This window comes from Cervus elaphus, chromosome 9, assembly GCF_910594005.1.
Source record: "Cervus elaphus chromosome 9, mCerEla1.1, whole genome shotgun sequence".
Lineage (NCBI taxonomy): Eukaryota > Metazoa > Chordata > Mammalia > Artiodactyla > Cervidae > Cervus > Cervus elaphus.
Window position 1 is genome coordinate 53,377,688 of NC_057823.1, and position 25,056 is coordinate 53,402,743.

General features: G+C 43.1%; 1 protein-coding gene across 11 annotated transcripts in view; it reads left to right on the forward strand.

Annotated features, from left to right (window-relative positions):
- The window catches only part of LOC122700233 (protocadherin alpha-C2), a 190,562-nt gene extending 165,809 nt beyond the window's left edge, over window positions 1–24,753 (forward strand). For 10 of the 11 annotated variants that reach the window (XM_043912978.1, XM_043912980.1, XM_043912981.1 and 7 more), the window contains exon 4: window positions 22,045–24,753. In XM_043912978.1, coding sequence (XP_043768913.1) covers window positions 22,045–22,355 — 311 coding nt within the window. In that variant the 3' untranslated portion in view covers window positions 22,356–24,753. The remainder of the gene's footprint in view (window positions 1–22,044) is intronic. The other variant, XM_043912975.1, reaches the window with a different exon arrangement.
- Window positions 24,754–25,056: the final 303 nt, after the last annotated feature.

Consider the following 25,056-nt stretch of genomic DNA (forward strand, 5'->3'; position numbering starts at 1 on the left):
AGAGTCCACACTTCATTCTGTGGGACAGATTTCTTGGGTTGCATGGAACTGGTGGGCTTGGAGCTCCTCCCTGGGAGGTGCTTGGATGAGAAAGACCTATTTACGGCCAGGGTTGAGAGCAGATGGGTAGCAGTAACTTGTAATGCCTTTCAGCTTTGCAGCTCTAGCAGGCATTGCCCTCAGCCTCACTGATTCTAGTGAACTAGAAATGAAATCTAGTCCCCAGCAACAGCATGGATCTTTATGACAAATATTTTCAGAGCAACTCACCCCAGATTCCAAAAGAACTTGAAAAGTTCACTTTCTCAGAGGCAGTCAACTTTGCAGTTGAGAAGGTCACTGCCTAATCTGGAGAAACACATTCAGGTCAAGCACTGGCTGGAGACCAGGGGCCTCTAGGGGAAGGTCATAATAGAGTTCAGTGCCAGGAGGCCTGGAAGTGAGCCTGTGGGTTGGAGAGGAGCCCCTCTCTGCCTCAGCCCTCAGAGCTTGTTACCCAGAGTCAGAGAAAGGACAAGGAGCAGAGATGGATGTGTGTCGCTCCCAGCTCAGTGAGACCAAGAGCTTCCTTGGCAGCTCCCTGCCTAGAAGGGTCTGACTCTAAGGCAGTGGGCTAGGTGAAGGATTGGAGAAGGCAGTCGTGATGGCAGTACTAAAGGAGATAAAGGGGGAAAAGGTGCTTGTGCTTAGTATTAAAAAAGGAAATGGAGAGCTTTGTAGAAGTCAGATTCAAGAGGTTAACTATAGAAGGTTAGGATAGGAAAAGGTAACTTTCATGAAACCAAATTTGAATCCATAACATAACAGAAATAATGAGAAGTCTGTTGTTACTAGAGTTATGTCCTTTAAGCACTGAATACCAAACAGAGTACCCTAAGCCTCCAGATTATAGCTGCAATTGCATGTGAAAAACAACCAAACAAACTTCAAAAGTAAGTACAGCTTGTCCTGTACAGAAGGTCTGAACAAACAAGTTTGTTGTTGATGGTCCAAGAAAGCCCGCCAACTTGGGTTTACTTCCAACATCAGGCCAGTCCCCTGTCCAGAGCTATTGCTCTAGGGCAACATCATGGGCCACACTGAGCAGTCAGGTGACAGTCTCGCTCTTATTTTCTTCAACTCTGCATCATAGATACTGTCCTACCTAAGTACACATATGTTATATGTGTTCCCTTGATCACCTGCTGTTACCTAAAGGTCTGTGACAAGGCTAGAAGCTTCAGCCAGTGTAAATGACTTACATTAGATGTACACCAAACTCCATGTCAGAGTTTTCTGGGGAGAAGAGCATCACTGGATGTGTAAACAGACTGAGGTGGATGCCCTTGAGCCTGGGAGCTTGGCACCATGTTTGATGAGCCAAGGAGAAGTCCCCTTCCCTCAGCTAATGCCTATTTGTAAGGAGATGTGGAGGGTCATTTGGTGGGTCTTTGTCGTTGAAGTTTCAAAGTCTTTAAATCCCATCCTGTTGCCCCCTTGGGCTGTGGGAAATGTATTTTAGAACAAGAGAAAGGAAGACTTGATATGATAGCTGTTATTTGTTGAGAACTGTGATAAGCACTTTATATGCCTTGCCTACTTGAACAAAACAGAAATTATTATTCCCTTGTTCTATATTAGGAAAATTGAGGCTCGTAGGAATTAAATGACTTCCTTATATTCATCCTTTTTTACATCTAGTGTTTTTTGCTCACTATTATATTCCCAGTGTTGAGCTAGCTGTCTAGTACATGATGGTGCTTAATAAATATTTGTTGAATTCATCAGTGAATAACAATGGCTAAGGCAATATTCGAACCCATGTCTGCCTGCTTCTGAACTCTATGCACTAAATGACACACTACAGTTACTTTGTCCCACTTGCCAAGTAAAGGAAATAGTTTGGTAATTTGGAGAAAACTGTTCACTGTCTGAGCTCCAAGGCAAACTGTCGGGGTCTAATTACTTTCCCATTTCTGCTGTAATAAGTTCCCACAAACTTTGTGACTTAAAACAATACAAATTTATTGTGTTATAGTTCCGGATGTCAAACATACAAAATGGGTTTTACTGTGCCACAATATAGGTGGGTTCCTGCACTATGTAACAAGGATCTACTTTCTTTAGTTTCCAATAACATGTTCCTCATTTCCATCTGAGCCCTCACTGGCACCATCTTTCAAGACCTTATTTCCACAACAGTCTGTTAGTGACACTTAGGTATTCCCCAAGACAATGTAGGTTTTCCCTACCATCATCCTCACTTCTGAGTCCTCTCTAGCAGAGTCATTAATGTCCATATTTCTACTAACAGCCTTTTCAAGGTAATCAAGACAGTTTCTCCATGCTCCTCAAAATCCTCAAATCTCTGTCTGTTGCCCAGTTCCAAAGCCACTTTTACATTGTTAGCAATTTTCACAGCAACAGCCCACTTTCAGATCCCAAAATCTGTATGAGTTTCTATGGCTGCCATAGCGAATGGCAAAACTAGGTGACTTAAAACAGTACAAATTTATCACCTTATAGTTCTGGAAACCAGAAGTCCACAATGGGTTTCCCTGGGTTAAAACCAATGGATTTGCAAGGCTGCATTCCTTCCGGAGGCATCCAGGAGGATATGTTTCCTTTTCTGTTCCAGCTCTCAGAGGCTGCCTGCATTTCCAGGCTCAGTGGCCCCTTCCTGCATCTTCACAGCCACACAGAGCATCTGCAAACCCCACTCTCTGACTCTCCTACCTCGCTCTTTCCTTCGTGAGGACCCTTGTGACTACATTGGGCTCCCCTAGATAATCCAGGATAACCACTCTAGCTCAAGATCCTTAATTTAATCACATCTGCAAAGTGCTTTTCTTTCTTTCTTTCTTTTTTAACCATGTAACATAACATAGTCATAGGTTCCAGGAATTAGGATGAGGGCATCTTTGTCATTGTTTAGTTGTCCAGGCGTGTCCAACTCTTTTTTGACTCCATGGATTGGGATTTCCCAGGCAAGAATACTGGAGTGTGTTGCCACTTCCTCCTCCAGGGAAATCTCCCCAACTCAGGGATCGAACCCTCATCTCCTGCCCACGTCTCCTACATTGCAGGCAGATTCTTTTTTTTTTTTTTTCCATTTATTTTTATTAGTTGGAGGCTAATTACTTTACAATATTGTAGTGGTTTTTGCCATACATTGACATGAATCAGCCATGGATTTACATGTGTTCCCCACCTCCCTCCCCATCCCATCCCTCTGGGTCTTCCCAGTGCACCAGCCCCGAGCACTTGTCTCATGCATCCAACCTGGACTGGCGATCTGTTTCACACTTGATAGTATACATGTTTCGATGCCATTCTCTCAGATCATCCCACCCTCGCCTTCTCCCATAGAGTCCAAAAGTCTGTTCTGTACATCTGTGTCTCTTTTTCTGTCTTGCATATAGGGTTATCGTTACCATCTTTCTAAATTCCATATATATGCGTTAGTATACTATATTGGTGTTTATCTTTCTGGCTTACTTTACTCTGTATAATGGGCTCCAGTTTCATCCATCTCATTAGAACTGATTCAAATGTATTCTTTTTAATGGCTGAGTAATAGTCCATTGTGTATATGTACCACAGCTTTCTTATCTATTCGTCTGCTGATGGGCATCTAGGTTGCTTCCATGTCCTGGCTATTATAAACAGTGTGCAGGCAGATTCTTTACCACTGAGCCACTGAGGAAGCCCGTGGACATCTTTGGGGCACCATCATCCTGCCTGTCTCAGGATCTTCCATGAGGCAGAGGTGGCTCTGTGTGTCTCTGTGTGTGTAAGTTTCAGTGTAGGTGAAGGTAAAGTTAGGTGCAAATTAGGACCCTGAAGAGGGTGTAGTCAGTGTGAACTAGACTTTAAAGGCCTTTTGAAAGCTATAAATTGTCAACAGTGTGCTGGAGATGAATTCATCACCCCCTCCCTCTCCAAATCTTAGCTAATTAGGAGTAGATGCATAGGACCAACTGAGAAAATCAAAGTTCAGAATCAGGCGTGTTATTGGTAAAGAAGTTCTGGAGACTGTGACAGGGCTTTCAAGTTCCTGAGTGCAAGGGAAGAAAGTCAAGAATGGAAGAACTCTCCCTTGGTGAGGAGGGTCACTTGTCCTGGTTTGATTACCAAACAGAGGCTGACCTGGAGCAGACAAAGAATTAGGTAAGAGCTATATCATGAAAGAGGGCTTCTCTGATAGCTCAGTTGATAAAGAATCCACCTGCAATGCAGGAGACCTGGGTTCGATCCCTGGGTTGGGAAGATCCCCTGGAGAAGGGAATGGCTCCCCATTCCAGTATTCTGGTCTGGAGAATTCCATGGACTATCCATGGAGTCCCAAAGAGTTGGACACGACTGAGCGACTTTCTCTTCACTTCAGTTCACTATGTCATGAAAGAACAATAACTGTTGATGTTAACTTGGCCCAGTCAAGAAACACAATCTGAGGAATTCCCCAGCAGTCCTGTGGTTAGGACTTGCTACTTTCACTGCCTGATTTGATCCCTGTTTGGGGAACTAAGATCCGGCATTGCAGCCTGCGGCACAACCAAAAAAAAAAAAAAGGGAAATATAACGCATTTAAACTTTAGCTTATGATAATCTCCCCAATGAGACAACTTTTCTGAGAAGAGTAAGTAAGAAAGTGGAGCTAAACGTGAAAAGTCCCTTCCTAGCACATTGCTATGAGGTTGGGAGGATGGTTGGTGGGTGTTGCCTCCTCTGTGGGAAGAGCTGGAAATGTGGAGAGAGGAGGAAAGTCCCCACTCCATTGTTATGTTAAGGGATTTGACGTACTGTTTTGTCCCAGGCTTAAGAGTATTTTCCCAAGAGTCACGGAGCAGTCAGGAGAAGACAGGCCTCTTTGGGTCCATTCTCAGGAAAGAGTCAGTTAAAGGCCTGGCAGAAAAGTCACTGCCCCCAGGGTGATGCCAGGAGGCAGGGCACTGCCCATCACGTGTCCTGTATGTGTCTAGCATCTGTGTCTAGGTGAAAGCAGATTAAAATATATATCTAGTACTTTCTTGAAGAAGAAAGTGTAGAGCCTGATCCGTGTATATGCATGAGTTGGCGGTTGTGGGCGGGAAGGGGTACTTTAGTCACTATTTCTAAATGTCACCATTCCTCAGGGATGCCTCCTGAGTCAGGAGCAGGGGTCAGGGTGATTGTAGGCCAATTCTGTGGATACATATGCACTCAGGATTTGTTTGTTTGTTTTTTAGGAGCATTTTGCATAACAAATCTATTCTCACACTAGCTACCTCCTTGAGATCCTAACAGGCTAAGCATTCCCAAAGCCTAGAGCGTCCCAGCACCCTCAGCAGCTCTGACTGGAGACTAAATCAGCCTCTTGCTTCTGACAGTGATTAGCCAGGATACCCGTGGAGGAGCCTCCTGAGAGGCCAGCATCCCCTGGAGGCTCCTTGTGTCACTAAGATGTTGATCTGACTGCTGTCCCTCAGTCTGCAGCCAGTGGGGTTGTGTTTCGTCAACGATCAGTGTCGTGTCCGTTTCCCTCTCTTGGACCAAGTGTAAATTGATTCTAAATATCTGCCCGGGGGAAATCTCTGTAGGGAAGATGAGCGTTTCAGTGTGCTCGCTCTAATTCTAGGCACTTAGAGTATAAATTAGCTTCCTTGGTCTTTTCTCACTCAAGGTCACAACCTTTCCTCCAGGGTACTAATGTTCTAAATGGTTGTGATTTGAAGGGCACTAGGAAGGTCCTCACAAAACCCACCTGACAGACAGGTCCTGAGAACTTTACCGTTAACCTCCACCACTGTCGGCATTCTCTTTTAAAATGCCCATTCTTTCATCCATCCATTCATTCATATTTTCTCTTCCTCTCTCTCTCTCTTGCGCACACACACACACACACATACACACACTAAAGAGGTATCAGACTATCCTGTCCAACAGAACTTTCCTTGGCTTGGCTTTAATGTAGAATTTGGTTGGAACCTCCTATATTGTCATTAAACAAGCATTTGTGAAGAACCTTCTTAAGGCCAGTCTCTGTTCTAGGTGATACAGATACAATACTAAATGTAACAGCCCCGTTCTCATGATCTAGTGGGGGAGACAGAAATGTAAAGAAATAAGATGGAAATATTACAGTGTCAGGACCGTAATAGTGCCATGTATAGGCAGGTCCAATGAGGGGAAGGACGGGACAAACCACTAGGGCCTGTCAGTCCAGGATGGATGGGACCCAGAGTCTGTCTGTGTTGTAATCCATACAAACCCTGTGTAAACATGGTCAGCTGGTTCATGTTTCCTGAGAGGGACCTCCTAATTGTTTAACAGGGCCCAAACCCTCCCTCAGCAACCATGAATAGCAGATATGTTGTGGGAGCCCAGAAGATGGAATTGGGAATTTAGGGGACCAGGTCAGAGAGTATGTGACATTCAATACTGTATTGAAGGATGGTACATAGATTGTGGGAAGAAAGTTCTGGCCAAAGGAAATAATACATGTGCCCCCAAACCAGAATACATAATATCGGTGAACAGAATGAATACATTTGATGGGAAGGGTGGCGTGGAAGACTGTCGGGAAATGAGATCAGAAAGACTAGAGTCAGATTTTCTTGGCCTTCCACAATCCTGCTAAAGAAGGAGAACTTTCATTCACTTGCTAGAAGTGGAGAGCCGCCTCAAGGTCTGTTTTTTTTTCCTTTTTAAGAACAGAGCCTCTATTGAGCCTCTTAGCTCTGCTGAATCTGCAAAAACTGTCCTGTAATATGTCAAGACAAACTCATGAGCTATCAACCTAATGTTTTTCTCCACCTAAACCAGAAGTTAGAAACTCTTGAGTGTCTAGAAATGTGGGACCAAGAGGGTAATGAATGCAGCATTTTTGTAAAAGGGACTGGCCTTGGAAATGTTCTTAGGTAATTCTCCTGGACTTGGTTTAATCATGTCTAAGAAAATGTGAAATGAAGGGAAGGCTTGTTTAAATTTTGCCTTGTGTTAGCTTTTTAGGGGAGGCAGTGTGGCACTGCATAGTCCCTCTGCTCCCTGTGGGACCACTTCATCATTGTGCTTCAGATTTATTAATGTGTAAAAAAGGAAAGACTGTAGGCTGCTGTAAGGATTAAATGAGATGATGCCTGTGAAATGCTTAGCACAGTGCTTAGTTCATGGTAAGCACTCAAAAGTGTTACCATTTTCTCAGTTTTAATACTCCTGGCACTTAGCACAGTAAATAGGATTCCCAGTGTCTTTGCTAGAGGAAATGGAATGGTCTTGGAGATGGTGGTAGAGGAGAGGGTCCTCTCCGATGACAGTCATTCCCCTGCCCTCCTCCCTGCAGTGTTCTGACAGCACCTCCATTTTACACCCTCAGTGCAGAGATACCACGGCTTGTCTAGAAATGGTTGCTCAAGGCCGCAAAGTGACACAGCAACATAGAGCCTGGGATCGCTGCCAAGTTTTAAGAAGCGCAGATTGTGACAAAGTGAGGGAGGGAGGCAGAGAAGAAAAATCTGAAAACCGGAAGCAGTGTTCTTGCTCAGTGGCACGATGACGGCTCACACAGTTTCGGGTGGGACAGGCAGTGTGAGGGGTCACTGGCAGGCGGGGGTGCTGCAGGAGGAACCCAGTAAGGGACTCCAGGGTCCAGGCAAGGCTGCTGCATGGGACCCTGCACTTGGAAAAGGCCCTGTTGGGTTTAATACTCTGCTTTTGCCATCTTGAAGTTCTTAATCTTTTTTTAACAAGGGCCCCCCATTTCCATTTTGCAGTGAACCCTGCAAGTTATGTAGCTGGTCCTGGGTCTAGGCTACCTGGGCCAGGGACATTTTATCTCAGCTAGTTTTTTTGAGCTAGTTTTTTAACTTACAACTGATCAAGTAGACTAGGTTAGTAGTCTGTTTTTAAAAAATTTTATTTATTTACTTATTTTTGGCCATGCTAGGTCTTTGTTGTTGAATGGGCTTTTCTCTAGTTGCAGCTAGTGGGGGCTACTCTCTAGTTGCAGTGCACAGGCTTCTTATTACGGTGGTTTCTCTTGTTGCAGATTACGGGCTGTAGGGACCTCAGGCTTCAGTAGCTGTGGCGCAGAGGTTTAGTTGTTCTGCAGCATGTGGGCTTTTCCTAGGTCAGGGATCGAACCCGTGTCTCCCGCATTCACAGGCAGATTCTTTACCACTGGGCCACCAGGGAAGCCCTAGTATTCTTTTTAATCTCTCTCTCTCTAATTATAAAAGGACAAACATGATAACAAATTAAACCTCTAAAAACTGAAATAAAATGAGTAGCACCTCCTTTTCTCCCCAGAAATAACCACTAAAAATGCTTTAGTGTGTATCCCCCAGGTTTTATAGTTTTTTGTTAACTATAAAGTATAAAGTGCTATATTATAAAACAATATGCATTTACATTGTTGATGTAAATGTTAAACAACACAGCATCATTTATGTGAAAATATTCAAGTTTCCCTCAGACTCACTCCCCTTCAGTGAGGCAACCACCATTAACAGTTTTGTCTGTATGCTCCAAATATATTTTTTGAATAAACTTTATTTCTTTAGAGCAATTTTAGGTTCCTAGAAAAATTGAGTGGAAAGTACAGAAAGTTTCCAAATGCCTCCATCCCCACACTGCACAGCCTCCCCCACTATTTATAACCAGACCCAGAGCCGTACATTGTCTCACCCATACTGACACATCATTGTCACCACCCAGAGTCCCTAGTTTATATTAATACTAGAGTTCAGTCTTCCAAATATTTTTCAAATTAATTTTTAGTTACATAACTGATGCATGAATGTGTTTTCTATGTTTATTAAAAATAAGTAGGCTTTCAGAAAGCAAAATGGGATAATTTTATGCATATGAGTATGTAGCTTGTTTTTATTTTTTAACAAATGCCTTTCCAAGTCACTACATATAGACCTTTCTCCTTCTTCTTTAATAAGAGCATACTGTGTTGTATGTCTGTATTACCAGTTATTTATCAAATTTCCCTTTGGTATATATGTTTTTCGAACAATGCAGTACACTTTCTATTTTTTAAGTTTAAAAAATTTTTTTTAATTGTAGGATAATTGCTTTACAATGGTGTGTTAGTTTCTGCTGTACAGCATTGTGAATCAGCTATACACACACACACATACACACACACACACACACACACATATGTATACATATGTCCTCTCCCTCTTGAGAGTACATGTTCTTATGCATATTTTTTGTGCTCCTAGTATATATAGGATAGGGTATGAACATATCAAATTGGCACTCTCATATCTGGGGTTGACTGCACTTGTTATACACTCCCTCTAACCCCCACCTCTATGTCACTTAACTCACTGGTACCATCTTCCAGGGACTTAGCCCTCAGGGTTGAGAATCCTGGAGCAGAAGAAAGGAGAGAATTTATTTGTGACTAATAATAGTAACAGCTCACCTGTGTTGAGCACTTAAACCATGTTTTATGCACTCAAGCCGCATGTTGTTCTAAATATTTTGTGCTGTGCTTAGTCACTCAGTTGTGTCCGACTTTTTGCTACCCCATGGACTGCCAGGCTCCTCTGTCCATGGAGATTCTCCAGGCAAGAATATTTGAGTGGATTGCCATGCCCCCCCTCCAGGGAATCTTCCCAACTCAGGGATTGAACCCAGGTCTCCTGCATTGTAGGTGGATTCTTTAACGTCTGAGCCACCAGGCAAGCCTGAGAATACTGGAATGGGTAGCCTATCCCTTTTGCAGAGGATCTTCCCAGCCCAGGAATCAAACTGGGGTCTCCTGCACTGCAGGTGATCCTTTACCAGCTGAGCTACCAGGAAACACTTTATTTGTATTAAATCTGTTGATCTGTATAACCACCTCAGAGATAAGTCTGTTATGTTACCCATTTTATTTTATTTTTTAAAAGCCTTTATTTTATATCGGAGTACAGCCGATTACCAATGTTATGTTAGTTTCAGGTACACAGCAGAGGGACTCAGTCATACATATACAAGAATCCGTTCTCCCCAAACACCCCTCCTATCCAGGCTTCCAGGTAGCACTGAGCAGAGTTCTGTGCTGTAGAGTAGGACATTGTTGGTTATCGATTTTAAATATAGCAGATTACACCTATTTTAATACTTAGGAAACTGAGACACCTAGCGTTAAGTAAGGTCACACATCTGTCTAGTAAATGCCAAGATCTAAAGCAAGGCTCTTCGACTTCTCAGCCTGTGCTCTTAACCTCTACACACACTCTCTCTAGAGAGTTTAATGCCGTAACAATGTCAGAGTTTCTCTACATTGTTTATTCCTTAAAACAATATTGTATTTATTCATTTACTTGTCTTGTTCTACACCGTAACTCTCTGAGGGGAGGGTGCCTGTCCAAGTATTTTTCATAACCCTATACCCTAATGTCTAGCACCACATCTGCTTTATTGTATGTAATAAATAAATTTAGTTGAATGGATAACAGTGCCCCAGGAGGTCGCTACTATTTCCATTTTATAGATGAAATTACAAGTCAGTGTCACCCACATAGTATAGTAGAAAATAGTAGGAAGCAGAATAGCAGAGCTGCAATGTGAACCCAAGGCTTTTGATACCTAATCCAAGGTGCCATCCACCTTGTCTAAGCTGCTTCCATTCTGCCTGTTTCAGAGGGCTCTGGAGAATGGTTCCCTACTTAGCAACCGTTTCTAAGCTGGAAGACTTCACAGCTAGCTGGTTTTAATGATCCCTGGGAGGGGCAGAGCCTGATGAGAGGAAGGCCCTTGGAAAAGAGTTTCTGGAAGCCCTGCATCCGGGAATCAGTTGTTAGAAGGGTCAGGTTCCTTAGAGGACTACCATGTAGTAATAATATGTATCCTTTATTTCAGTTTCTGCATGCTAAATATTATTCTGTGTGATTTATGAGCAGTGTCTCTTTTTAATGATCACAGTCCCATTAGATGGATATTGTTATCTTTGTTTTACATGTGAAAGAACACTGAGAGGCCAAGTGGCTTGCTGAAGGTTACACTACAAATAAGTGCTAAAAGTAGGATTCAACTCAAAATGTGTGACCCCTAAACATTCATTTCAAGCATTCTGCTACCGTTGGTTATAAGAGAAGCTGAAGCAGGGGGCATTGTAAGAAGAAATTGCCCTCCCAAGACCCTGGAGGACATTAGTGATGAGAAAATAAGGTAGAGAAAACCATGTAGTCTGAGCCCTCTTAGGTGAGGGGGGCGGGTCACAGAAGAAACGTTATTTATTTATTTTTTAGCTGACTATGGAGAGCTAGGGAGATTTGAGACCAGCCATTCCAATTTTTGAATCTGGGTTCTCAGCACGTGATGTCTTTATAGGCTTAACCTAGAAATGGCAGAGTTATTTTGGGCACAGAGCAAGAGCTGTGGCTTTAAAAATATGCCACTGTATTTATCTCTTCCGCTTCAAGATTACTGAAAATTAGCCCAGCTGTGGCCTCAGGCGCCAAACAGCCACACAGTCTTCTTCCAGATCACTCAACCCACCCAAGGTGGCTGAAACGGCCAGAAGTGGCAGCCTCTGGGGAGTGGCTATCAGATTAGTTCTCCATCACCAAGCCTAATCTCTGATCACACAAGCACACCATCCTTTGCCAGCTACTGCAGGGATCAGGATGCGAGGTCTGTGAATCAGCTCAGCTCTGCCTTCTCCCCCATCCCCAAGGCTTTAATAGAAGTAAAAACATTAATAATTCTATTATTGAGCTGGGGAATCAGTACAAGAATAAATTTTCAGCTTTGTTACCCAATTGCTGTTTGAGTTAAGGCAGATAATCTTGCTATAATTTAAGCCTTCAGTTTCCTTATCTATAAATTGGAAATCTTGTGTGTGTGTATATATATATATGCAAAGTACTTAATAAAGTGCTTGGCCCATAGTAAGCAATCAATTGATATTCCTTAAACACATCAATCTTCTGTCACTGTGGAATTATAGGTAAAATGGTGATGAACTTTTACTTTGTGCCAGGCACTGTGTTATGTGCTAAGGATACCTGATGACTCTGCAGATAAAGAATCTGCCTGCATAGGAGACACAGGAGATGAGGGTTTGATCCCGGGGTCAGGAAGATCCCCTGGAGAAGGAAATGGCAACCTACTCCAGTATTCTTGCCGGAAAAATCCCATGAACAGAGGAGCCTGGTAGGGTATAATCCATGGAGTCACAAAGAGTCAGACATGACTGAGCAACTAAACACACATACAAGGATAATTACGTTTAATCCTGTAACAGCCCTATGAGGTAGATGCTATTACCCCTTTACACATGAAAACTGAAGCCCAGAGGTAGTTAAATAATTTGCTAAACATCACATAATTTACATGAAGTAGCCAGATTTAGACCTAGTACTCTGATTATAGAGCCTAAAGTCTTAAAGAGAAGAGGGAAGAATATTTTTCCATTCTCCAGTTTCCATGGAAAATTCTCTCCACTGTCAACTGAAGGACGAAGAAGCTGTGGGGAAATGCTGTAAGTGCTAGCCCAGGTGGTTTCAGCTTTCTTCCCCTCTCTGTGATCCTGGACAGGATTTGAGTTTCCAACCGTCATTCTCCTGTGTTTTCTGGGCTGTAATTACTCAGATTTACTTTGTCCAATTCATATAGGATCCAGCAAGGGAGAGGAGGTGGAGCTTGTCTAAGCAATTCATAGTCCCCACTGACGGTGGAGTAGGGGGTGGGGAGGGAGCTGGAGATGTTTTACATCCTAATCTTTCAGTGGGTTTGCTGGCAGATACTTTTTGCCTTTTGGTCTGAGCATGTATTCAGGCCAGGCGTGTATAATTCTGCAGTCTACCAAGTTCTGGTAGAGAGAGAGACAGAGAGAAAGACAGACAAACCGACACACACACTCTCTCTCTCACACACACACAAACACACACAAACACAGAAAGACAGACACACGGGGAAGGAGATGGAATGGTTGCTCAAAGCTGCAAAAGGCTCCAATGAAATTGTAACTGCTTGAAAGGCCTCAGTGGCTGGCGGGGTGGGAAAGAAGTCCAGGAGAAGCAAGATGTCGCTGTGCAGAAAGCCTGGATGTTCACTTGCAAACCCAGAATCTGCGCAGCCTTCTGGGCCCGACCCTTCCCTGGGCAGCCAGAGGCAGCAGCAGCAGCCCGAGCCCGCGGGAGAACAAGCAATCCAGGGGAGCTGTCTAGCGGAGCCGGAAACGCCTGTAATCATTTAATAGCCTTTGCTGGCTGCCCCGACAGAACGGAGTGGGCGGTAGGCAGGCTCCAGAGTGCTGTCTGGCAAGATAGTCCCTGGCTTTAATCAAAATGATGGGTTTCCTGGAAGCTCTTTATTAACCTCAGCACCAGAATCCCAGAGAAGGTAACAAAAGGATGAATGGGGCGCGGAGGGGAGGGGCTGAAACCTGCAGGCTGGGCGGTGATTTTCCTGAGCCGAGCACTCACTCCCGCAGGCACCCCTCCCCGCAACTGCACAAGTCTTTACACTGATGCTCGCTTAGAGAGAAGCTCCTGCCTGCATCGCCATCTCCCAAGCGGGTGACTAAACAGATACAGCCGTAGAAATTGCTACACTTGTATAATGCCTCAGGGTTTTCACAGAGCCTTCCTATACAGCTCAGGATGTTGGTGGGTCTCATGACAGGAGTGAGACTCCCTAGATTTGAGTCCCAGGCTCCACGGTTAGTAACCCTTGATTGGTCTTCAGTATCTTCATTTATAAAACTGACATATTTATAAAGCAGACATAGATATTGGTCGTATCTACTTCCTGTGGTTCTTGTGAAGAGTAGAAATTATGTTGCATGCAAATCTGCTTAACTGGGTGCCACACACAGAGGAAGGCAGAGGAAATGTTAATTAATTCATGACTCTGATGGAGACAGAAAGGTGATCACCTCCATTTTTATGCCTGAGGCAACTGAGGCTCAGAGTTATTTCTATAAATTGCCTAGGACTAGGTACCCTTAAGGGCTTCCCTGGTGGCTTAGATGGTAAAGAAATCTGCCTGCTATGCAGGAACCTGGGTTCGGTCCCTGGGTTGAGCAGATCCCCTGGAGAAGGGAATGGCTACCCACTCCAGTATTCTTGCCTGGAGAGTTCCATGGACAGAGGAGCCTAGTGGGCTATAGTCCATGGGGGTTGCAAAGAGTTGGACATGACTGAGCAGACTAACACTTTCACTTTCACTACTAAACTTTTAAATTCCATTAGGTTGTAATCTGAATGTCAGGGAAGGGCTGATGTCTGTCAGAAGCCCTTTTTAGAGGACTCAGTTCAGTTCAGTCACTCAGTCATGTCCGACTCTTTGTGACCCCGTGGACTGCAGCATGCCAGGCTTCCCTGTCCATCACCAGCTCCCAGAACTTGCTCAAACTCATGTCTGTCACATCGGTGTTGCCATCCAACCATCTCATCCTCTGTTGTCCCCTTCTCCTCCTGTCTCCTGCTGTTTAGGTTGGTCATAGCTTTTAATTTTAATTTCATGGCTGCAGTCACCATCTGAAGTGATTTTGGAGCCCAAAAAAATAAAATCTGCCACTGTTTCCACTGTTTCTCCATCTATTTGCTATGAAGTGATGGGACTGGATGCCATGATCTTAGTTTTTTGAATGTTGAACTTTAAGCCAGCTTTTTCACTCTGCTGTTTCACTTTCATTAAGAGGCTCTTTAGTTCCTCTTCGCTCTCTGCCATAAGGGTGGTATCATCTGCATATCTGAGGTCATTGATATTTCTCCCAGCAGTCTTTATTCCAGCTTGTGCTTCAGCCAGCCCAGCATTTTGCATGATGTACTCTGCATTATAAGTTAAATAAGCAGGGTGACAATATACAGCCTTGACGTACTCCTTTCCCGATTTGGAACCAGTCTGTTCCATGTACAGTTCTAACTGTTGCTTCTGTACCTGCATACAGATTTCTCAGGAGGAAAGTAAGGTGGTCTGGTATTCTCATCTCTTTAAGAATTTTAAGACACTAGTAGATCCATTAATTTGGGTTGTGGCTTGTCTCAGTCTTCGTCAGCCAGTGTGCTGGGTCCCTGGCGGCGGAGGGGAGGTGGCCTGTGGGAGGTCCCAGCAAGAGGAAGGGAGACAGTACAGAGGAAGCATTCCTTCAACTGACCTGGGACTGGCCCTGGGCTGGGGTTAGGGGCAGAAAAGGCATGCTTTCCTTTCTCATCTTTTACTCATCTTCCTTTCTCATCTGTCTCATGAGATACTCTCCTCAAGTATCTCCTTGATTCTGCCCTCAAAGTCACAGTATTTTATAAACAAAGTCAGCCAAGGGTTTCAGTGCTCTTGGTCAAAAGGGGCTCAAATGAAGAGGTCAGTAAATGTTGTTTGTCAGATCCTTTCAGCTGTTATTTCATCCAAATGAACCCTCAGAGATGTTTGTGCATACGCTGGCCTGAACAGGTTGAGTACAAGGATCCAGGAGACGCTGGAGAAACCAGATCCTGTTCTGCTCTGCAGAAGTTGAATATGGGGAGGATGTACCTGAATGGTTCTCTGATTGCATCTTAGAGTGGAGGCTGAGTCAGACCCAACCAAGACTCCCAGCAAAGGCACAGAAGCTCAGTGACGTATAAAAGAAGCTCATTAACTCTTAGAAGTCCGGCTGTGAGGGGCTGTCTCTGTCAATAGACATGGTTATTCAGGTCCCTTAACTCTACAAGATAAAAACATCTCTGAGCTTGGCTTCTCCAGATGACCATCCTGAAGGCCTTATGCAGGGTCCTGGCTGTGGTCAGAAAAAATTGCCATCCTAGGCTTTGAGAGCAACTGAAGGACTATAGAGTGGTGTTGAAACCCAGTTCTCCTAGACGCCAAGTCAGCGGCTTTTAAATACATTTCCCACTTTTGTCTCAGTCTCTCAGAGGTAGGGCCTGTAATTGAAAGGTCAACAGGCAGATTCTGGCTGAGCGCAATTGCAGATCTGATTATCTTAGGTGAAACAAAGAAATCAGTCTTGGGGACAAAATATCTATTGCCCTCTGTCCAACAGGCTTCCCAGGTGGCAGTAATGAACCTGTAAGAACCTGCCTGCCAGTATGAGAGACACAAGTTTGATCCTTAGGTCAGAACGATCCCCTGGAGGAGGAAATGGCATCCCACTCCAGTATTCTTGCCTGGAGAGTGCCATGGACAGAGGAGTCTGGTGGGCTGCAGTCCACGGGGTGGCAAAGAGTCGGACGACTGAAGTGACTTTGCACACACACACACACACACATGCCCTCTTACAAAGAGCTATATTGTCAGCTCTGTCCGGGAAGCATGGTGAAGCACAGGAGTTTATGGGAGAGAAGAAACTCTTCTATCCCCTTTCCCTACTGTCTGCTGGTACTTGGACTAAATCTGCAGTATCCTTACCCTGCCCTTCTAGCCCTGAGAGCTGTGCCTTGTATATCGCCAGTGTGTGATTCTATTTGTTGGGCTCTTACACGGGGCTGGAGACAGCCTGGGCACTTCGCATGCGTTTCCTGATTGTCTTTAGGGACTCCCAAGTGCGGCAGAGGGAAGTTGTTTGAGCTCCTGAGGAGCTGGCACCGCTTCCATTTCTCACATCAGTCCTTTCATTCATCCATCTAGCAAGTATTTATCAAATACCTGTTGTGGGCCAGGAGTTGTGCTAGACACTGGCTACACATTGGTGAATAAAACAGATATATTTTCTGCTTCTCTGGACTTTACAGTGATAGAGACAGAGGTGAAGGGAGGTGCCGCTTGGCTAGGATGACTGTAGACTGCCTGTCTGAAGAGGTTCCAGTTAAGCGCAGGCTTGAAGAATGAGAGTCTAAGCATGAAGGGGAGATCATTCAGGCAAAAGGAGACCGTATATGTACAGACCTTGAGGCAAAGACAACCCCAAGGGGTACTGAGGAATTGAAAGAAAACTTGTGTGGCCAGAAGATAGTGGTAAGAGGGAGACTTGTAGATGAAATTGGAGAATAAAAAAATAACAGGTTATTGAAGGGCCTTATATACCATGTTAAGGAGTTTCATTTTTTTTTTTCTCAAGGCAATAGAAAACATTCAAATAATTTTAAGCAAGGGGAGTGATATAAAATAATTTCTATTTTTAAAGGATTTTACTGTGTATATATTATACTTTAGTAGTTTTAAAAGGGAGAAAGACTTAAAGGAATAAAGGTAACTCCAGCTGTGTGGAAGGTTAGAGAGAGGCAGAAGTAGAAGCAGTTTGAGCAAGGAAGAGGCTGTAATCGTTGTAATTCACAAACAAGATATAGTAGTGGTATCTTGAAAAAAGGTAGCAGCAATGAAGAAGGGGAGAAGAGGACACTGGTTACATTCAGGAGGCTGAAATGACAAGTGTTGGTGTATTATAAATGAACAATGAAGAACAGAGACAAATGAATAATGACTCTGGAGTTTCTGCCTTGAGCATTGGAGTGGATGGAGTATCATCGACTGAGATGAGAGATTTAGAAGGGAACAGAGGAAAGGAATCATGAGTTTGATTTCAGATTGCTTCTGTTTGAGATGCCCATGAGACTGCCAAGAGGAGATACCAGACAGGCAGTTGGATACATGAGATTGGAGAGACCTGTGGGCTTTAAATTTGTATCTCATCAGCATGTTTAGATGGTGTGTATACCCATACAGGCTGAGATCCCAAAAGGAGAGAGTGAAGAGAAAGAAGAAGAAAAAGTCTAGGGCCAAACCCAAGGAATCTTCAACACGTTAGATGAACAGTATCTTGTGAGGAAACTAACAGCCAGAGAGAAAGGTCAGGAGGATAGTTTTACTTGCAACTCATTAAACATAAGTGTTTCAGGACGTTCCTGGTGGGAAAGTGGTTAGGTCTCTGTGTTCCCAATGCAGGGGAGACAGGTTCAAACCCTGGTCAAGGAACAGAAATTCTGGATGCCATGCAGCATAGCCAATAAATAAATGTTTCAAGAAGGTTTGAAACGAATGCTGCTGAGATGTTTAGTAAGATGTGACTAAAATATGATCACTGGCTTTGGAAATGATACAATTAGTGAGCTTGCTGTGAGCAGTGTTAGCAAAGCAGTGCTCAAAGATGCCAAATTAGAGGACATTGACAAGTGATGGGAGGTAGAGAGATGGAGATAGCGCATGTAGAGAATCCCAAACTACAGTCAAACATTGACTATTTGTCTGGCGGAAATTTTCATGGCTCCTCCAAAGGAGCAGTGTCAGATACATGAACCTTCTGTGATGCCAATGAGTTCCAGTGTCATGGCCCTTGGGATCACTTTGCCCAGACAGACCATTACTCTTCTTCTCCAGCTCTGACTTCCACTCTTCTAGGTGTCTTTGGTATACTTTAGGTGTGTCTTCCATTAGAAGACTCCTGGGAAATTCTTGCATTGGGAACCCCTGTGGATGCATAATCATTTTCTTCAAATCTCAGCGCAAATTTCACTTCTCTTCTGGAAACTTGTTTGAATTTCTCAAGTGTGATTATTGATTTTTGCCTCTCAGTCCTATAATACTTTGGGGCTTACCTGATGGCTCAGTTGGTAAAGAATCCACCTGCAATGTAGGAGACCTGGGTTTGATCCCTGGGTTGGGAAGATCCCCTGGAGGAGAGCATGGCAACCCACTTCAGTATTCTTGCCTGGAGCATCCCCATGGACAGAGGAGCCTGGTGGGCTACAGTCCATGGGGTCACAAGAAGTCGGACACGACTGAGTGACTAAGCACAGCACCCATATATATCTTTTATTTTTAATTGAGATATAATAGACACATAATATTATATCAGTTTCAGGTGTACAATATGGATTACTACTTGTATATGTAGGAAAATGATCACAATAAGACTAGTTAACCTCTGTCAGTACACATAGTTACAAAAACATTTTTATTATGATGATAACTTTTAGGATCTCATCTTTTAGCAGCTTTCAAATATGCAATACAGTATTAGTAACTATAGTTACTGTACATTACATCCCCACAACTAACTTATACTATAACTGTAAGTTTGTACCTTTTGGCACCCTCACCATCACCACCATCACTACACCCCACCTCTAGCAACCACCAGTCTGTCCTCTGTATCTATAAGCTAGTTGTTTTATTTTTTTTTATATGCCATGTATGTGAGAGCACATGTATTTGTCTTTCTCTGTGTTATTTTGTCAAATATTTAAATATTGATTTATTTCACTTAGCATAATGCCCTTGAGGTCCATTCATGTTGTCACAAAGGGTAGGATGTCATTCTTTTTTATGGTTGAACTTTATATATATCCATCACATTTTCTTTATTTTTTTTTTTTTGTTTTTTTCTTGGTGTTTAAGTTGGGGGTGAGCGTGTGTGGAAGGGTGTGGGTTGCCCCCTCCCAAAAAAAAAAAAAAAAGAAAAAGAAAAGAAAAAGAAAAAAGGGACCCCTTCCCCCCAGGTTTCCTGCCACAAGTAGATACTAAAACTCCATCCTTAATTCGGGGGAGGTTCCAACTTTGAATGTGGGAATGAAGGCCAAACCTCCCGACCCCCTGAACTCCACACGCGAAAAGGATCAGGTAACACACCACCCTTGGAATCTTGTAAGAGGCTTGACTCATCTACCCCTTCCATTCCCACATCCTTTTCTAAACACCTACCACCTCCTCAAAAATGCAACTGAAAAAAATTCCACCACCCCAAAGTGAAAAGATGGGGGGAAATGTTCAGGGAAACCAGCTTTTCCCCCCCCTCGAACTCTCAGGCCTTCCTACATCTCCCCCTACTCCTCGTCAGGTTGACCTGATTGGAGGGGGGTGGGGGGGGGACTAAACTTTCCCGAACAGAAAAGAGCCAGGGAAGGAGGCAGGAGGGACAGAGTAAGCAGAGGAGGCGACAGGGCAGGACAGAGAGGAGAAAGAGAACCGGGGCAAAGTGAAGGTAAGGAGGTGCGGGGAGGAATGAAAGAGGTGGGCAGCACTCGGACGCCGAGACAGAGGGAACCGCCCCGGGAGGAGGTTAGGGTCCCGGGGCCAAAGAATGGGAGCCCCGGGAGGCGGGCGGGGTGCAGTCGGAAGCGGACTGACTCCAGCCCCCGCCGCCGGCTGCTTCTGCTGAGGAGGGTTGGGGGGGAGAGCGGGTGGGTCCCCCCGCGCGACGGCCCCCGCAGGGCTCAAGGCTTCTCCGTCTCCCCCCCTCCCCCCCACCCGGCTTCCGTCCCCGCGGCCGCTTTCTCCTCAGCCGCTGTGGCCGCTTTCTCCTCAGCCGCCGCCTCCTCAGCCGCCGGTGCCGCCGCGGCCGGACTCACCTCCCCTAGCAAAGCCGGATAGAGCGGAGCCAGCGGCGGACACGCGCAACCAGCCCCACATTTTCTTTATTCATGAACCAGTAGACACTTAAATTGCTTCCATATCTTGCCTATTGTAAATAATGCTGCAGTGAACATGGGGTACATATATCTTTTCAAGATAGTGTTTTTGCTTTATTCAGATACATACCCAGAAGTAGAATTGCTGGATCATATGCTGGCTCTATTTTTAATTTTTTGAGGAACCTCCATATTCTTTTCCATAGTGACCATACCAATTTACATTCCCACCAACAGTGCACAAGGGATCCCTTTTCTCCATACCCTCACTGACACTTGCTATTTCTGGGTTTTTTTTGATAACAGCCATTCTAACAGGTGTGAGGTAATAGCTTATTGTGGATTTGATTTGTAATTCTCTGATGAGTAGTGACATTGAGCACCTTTTCATGTACCTGCTGGCCATCTGTATGTTTTCTTTGGAAAAATGTCTATTCTTTCCACTTTTTAATCAGATTGTTTGGGATTTTTTTAATATTGAAGTCTATGACTTCTATATATATTTTGGATACTAACTCCTTATTAGATGTAGAATTTGCAATTTTTTTCTCCCATTCCATAGGTTGCCTGTTTCATTTTGTTGGCTTCCTTCTTTATGCAGAAGTTTTTTAGTTTCATGTAATATAATTTATTTGTTTTTACTTTTGTTACTTTTACTTTTGTTATCAGATTCAAAAAAATCATTGTTAAGACTGATGGTAAAAAGCTTACTGTTTATGTTTTCTTCTAGGAGTTTTATGGTTTCAGGTCTTATGTTCAAATTTGTAGTCCATTTTGAGTTAATTTTTGTATATGGTGTAAAATACAGGCCCAGTTTCATTCTTTTGTATGTGGCTGTCCATTTTTTCCAGCATCATTTATTGAAGGTGCTGTTCTTTTCCCATCGTATATTCTTGGCTTGTTTGTCATTAATTGACCATTTTTGCTTGAGTTTATTTTTGGGCTCTATATTCTCTTCCATTTATCTATGTGTCTTTTTATGCCATACTGTTTTGATTAATTAGCTTCATAATATAGTTTAGAAGCTTCATGCCTCCAGCTTTGTTCTTTTTTCTCAAGAATGCTTTGGCTGGGACTTCCCTGGCAGTCCAGTGGTTAAGACTGTGCACTTCTACTGCAGGGGGGTACGAATTTGATCTGTGGTCAGGGAACTAAGATTCTGCATGCCATGCAATGCAAAAAACAATACAAACAAACAAAGACAAAGAATTTGGCTACTGGGTTCTTCTGTAGTTCCATACAAATCTTAGGATTGTTTGTTCTATTTCTGTGAAAAATGCCATTGGAATTTTGATAAGAATTGCTTTGAATCTATAGATTGCTTTGAGTAGCATGGGCATTTTAGCAATATTAATCTTTCTAATCCATGAGCGTGGAATATCTTTGCACTTGTTTCTACTTCAACTTATTTTATAAATGTTGTAAAGTTTCTGGTGTACCAGTCTTTCATCTTCTTGGTTAAATTTATTCCTAGGTATTTTATTGCATATTCTACTTTAATCCAGTACATTTCCTGCCCCACTCCCAGGCAGGGTAATCACAACCAGATATTCTTTAGGGAATTCTTCACAAAGAACCAAAAATATATTATTAGAAACTTAGATTTATGGACCCCGTGGTAAAAAAAAATCTGCCTTCCTGCTTGTTTCCAAACACTGGCCTTGCCCTAGGCTTAAAGAAATACCCCTGATTTCATGGGTGCTGTGCCTGTCTGTGCAGCCTCTCTTGTGTTCATTGTGGCACATGGAAGACATGTGTTGACTCTGTGACTGACTTGCAGTGCTTTGTCTTGCAGAACCAGAGGCAGGAGAGGTGTCCCCTCCAGTCGGGGCTGGTGTCAACAGCAACAGCTGGACCTTTAAATATGGACCAGGCAACCCCAAACAATCTGGTCCCGGTGAGTTGCCAGACAAATTCATTATCCCAGGATCTCCTGCAATCATCTCCATCCGGCAGGAGCCTACTAACAGCCAAATTGACAAAAGTGACTTCATAACCTTCGGCAAAAAGGAGGAGACCAAGAAAAAGAAGAAAAAGAAGAAGGGTAACAAGACCCAGGAGAAAAAAGAGAAAGGGAACAGCACGACCGACAACAGTGACCAGTGAGGTCATCTAATGGAAACAAGCCACTTAGCCAATTTTGTAATAATGGCAGATCTCTCCCATGTAGCAACTCCCTACTCCCTTCTCCTGTCCACACAGACCCTCTCTTATAGACCTCAGAAATCTGCAGAAAGTTCCCTGTGTCTGTCTAGATCACATTTAACAGGTTTTTGTCTTAAAAGCTTTGCTAAGTCTGGTGTTAACTCTTTCTCTCCACTCTGGCTTGTTTGCAGAACCTAAAAAGCAGACCCAAGTTTCCTTTCTCCTCCGCCGCAAAGGAGAGGCTTCCCAGCCCCGCCAGTGAGAGGTTGGACTCTCTGCCCTGTGCTCCGGGGATCCTGTCTTGATGACACTTAAAGGGCAGGCTGAAAGGTTTTGAGATTGAGCAGCTTGAGTGTCTGTGGCTACTGGGTATGTGTGGCCACCGGGGATAGGTGAGTGTCAGATGTTGGCTGGGATGGGCCAGGTTAGACTAGGAGGGTTGGGAAACAAAGGCAAATCAACAGTGGGAAGTATGAAATGAAAAAGGACCAGACTTTCTAAATCTTTACAACTCAAGAAGTGGTGGCCACCCTCTAGCAGACAAAATTCCCTCCACTGACAAGGCTTTAGGAATCCCTAAGTCTCTTGGCTGTGGTGTCATTATACCTAAAACCTGCATTTTTACCTACAAGCCTGTAGTTCAGTGTTCCATGGGGGGCCAACCAGGGCAGCAGAAGCAGATCTGATGTGTTTCCTGTATATGTCCTTGTGCTCACTTTATTAAAAATTCTTTTGCACACGATGTTATGAAAAGGTCAGATCCTTTTCCAACAACACATATGCAAAAGCAAAAGAAAACCCCAACACCTCACTTTATGCTGTTTGTTGTTTGATAGATTTATTTAAAAAAGAGCAAATCTATAACTATAAATCTTTAAAGAGAAATATGATTAATACAACTCCCCTAAACTATCCTCGAAAGAGAATTCCGTCTACAGCCATTTAAATGATCATTGCTGCTACAGAAGTGCTTTAAGAGAACTGCCTGAAACATCTGTATTATACCGGCCACCTGCCAATCACAGCTTTACTCTTTCAGGTCACTCTGGGGCTGCCTCTTGCATGTATTAATTACTAAATAAAAGGATCTTTCTCTCTCTCTCTTTTCTAAAAAACAATTATGTGCACTTTGAATACACAACCTTCTCTAGCCAACTCTATCAAGACCCAGAAATTGAAGAAAAATATTGTTTTCTCGTACATAACAGTGAGCAGACTTTTCAATCCTCGAATTCTGTGATTTGTCTTGGAGTGCTAGCCAACACCTTCTCTTTGGTTTAGTTTTCCTTTTCTATAACACTCTGAATTGCTAATCTTGCTAACACCTATGATATTACCTGAACTCAATCTCCCATATGTATGCTGTATGCTATTATAAGACTCCTGAAATATATTTACTCTGTGCTTGTGTATGTGAATGTTATTGCAACTATTACCTAGAGTGAACTTTAAGCTTTATTGTTGAATGTAATTCCATTATATTTCCTTTTGTACACCTGTGAAAAAGTGGAGTAGTGTTTTTTTAACCATTGTTAATCAACTTTTGTGTATGAAAGACACAGTAAAATTTCTTTCTTAAATCAAGATACTGGTGATTCAAGGAATTTTATTTATGGTCAGCCAAGAGCCATCTCTTGCCAAGACTCTGGCTGGCAAGGGAATGGATAAAGCTGTTTTTTTCTAGTAACAATTCTGGAATACATACTGAAGATATTCCCTGAGGGTGTGTGCAAGCACAAAATTTACCAATTTGACCTCTTTGAAGCTGCAGAATGCGTTGAAATTCTAACAATACCTGGAATATCAGCTCATAGAAAATAATAAAATTTACTGCCAACCTTAAATAAGAAATTTTAATTTTGGTTAAATGTACGGTTTAGAAGTTTGATTAACTATATTATATTTTAAAAGTTAACATAAAAGAGGTAGGAGTCTGTTATTAAAGCAAAAGCATTAAATCTAAAAAAAAAAAAAACCAACCTGTTTTGTCTACTTTTAGCTTCATTCTCCCATTTTTTGAAGGGTGTGTAACTTCAGCTCTGCAGGATTGCATGGGGTAAAACTTCTTGCTAACACATGTGAATCATTGCTACATTGTAGGTTGTGATCATTTTGCCCCACTGAAACCCATGTATCTGACCTTACGTGCCTTTTGAATACTAGGAGAATTGGGCTAATTTATTAATGATGATAATTATAATGTATGTGTACAGCACTTTTTACATTTGCAAAGTGCTTTCCAATCCATGTTAGTTACTAGTTATTACAGCTGTAAGGATAAAACACATCATGTGGATTCATTTTTGATTGGTGCTATTGGTATTTCCTCTGTATTGCTAATAAATGGAAAATGGTGGTATGAAAGAAATGGTGGTCATTTCTAAGTATAAAAGTAGGAGCAAATAGAACATTGATTATCATTAGCTATTATTATTGAAGAAGGTTGCAGTGTGAAACTTACTGTGTCACTCTCTGGCTGTCTCCCTGGCTATTATGTTCATTACTAAGGCATGACACCCAAGAATCAAATTCCACAATATCACCAGAACAGGCAGCCAGGAGATTTCTGGGTCACATCCCAGTATACCATTTCAGTCTTCTCTAATAAGAATTCCAACAAACCAATTTTAATCACTAGAGCCCTCCAGTCATCTAGTTCGTA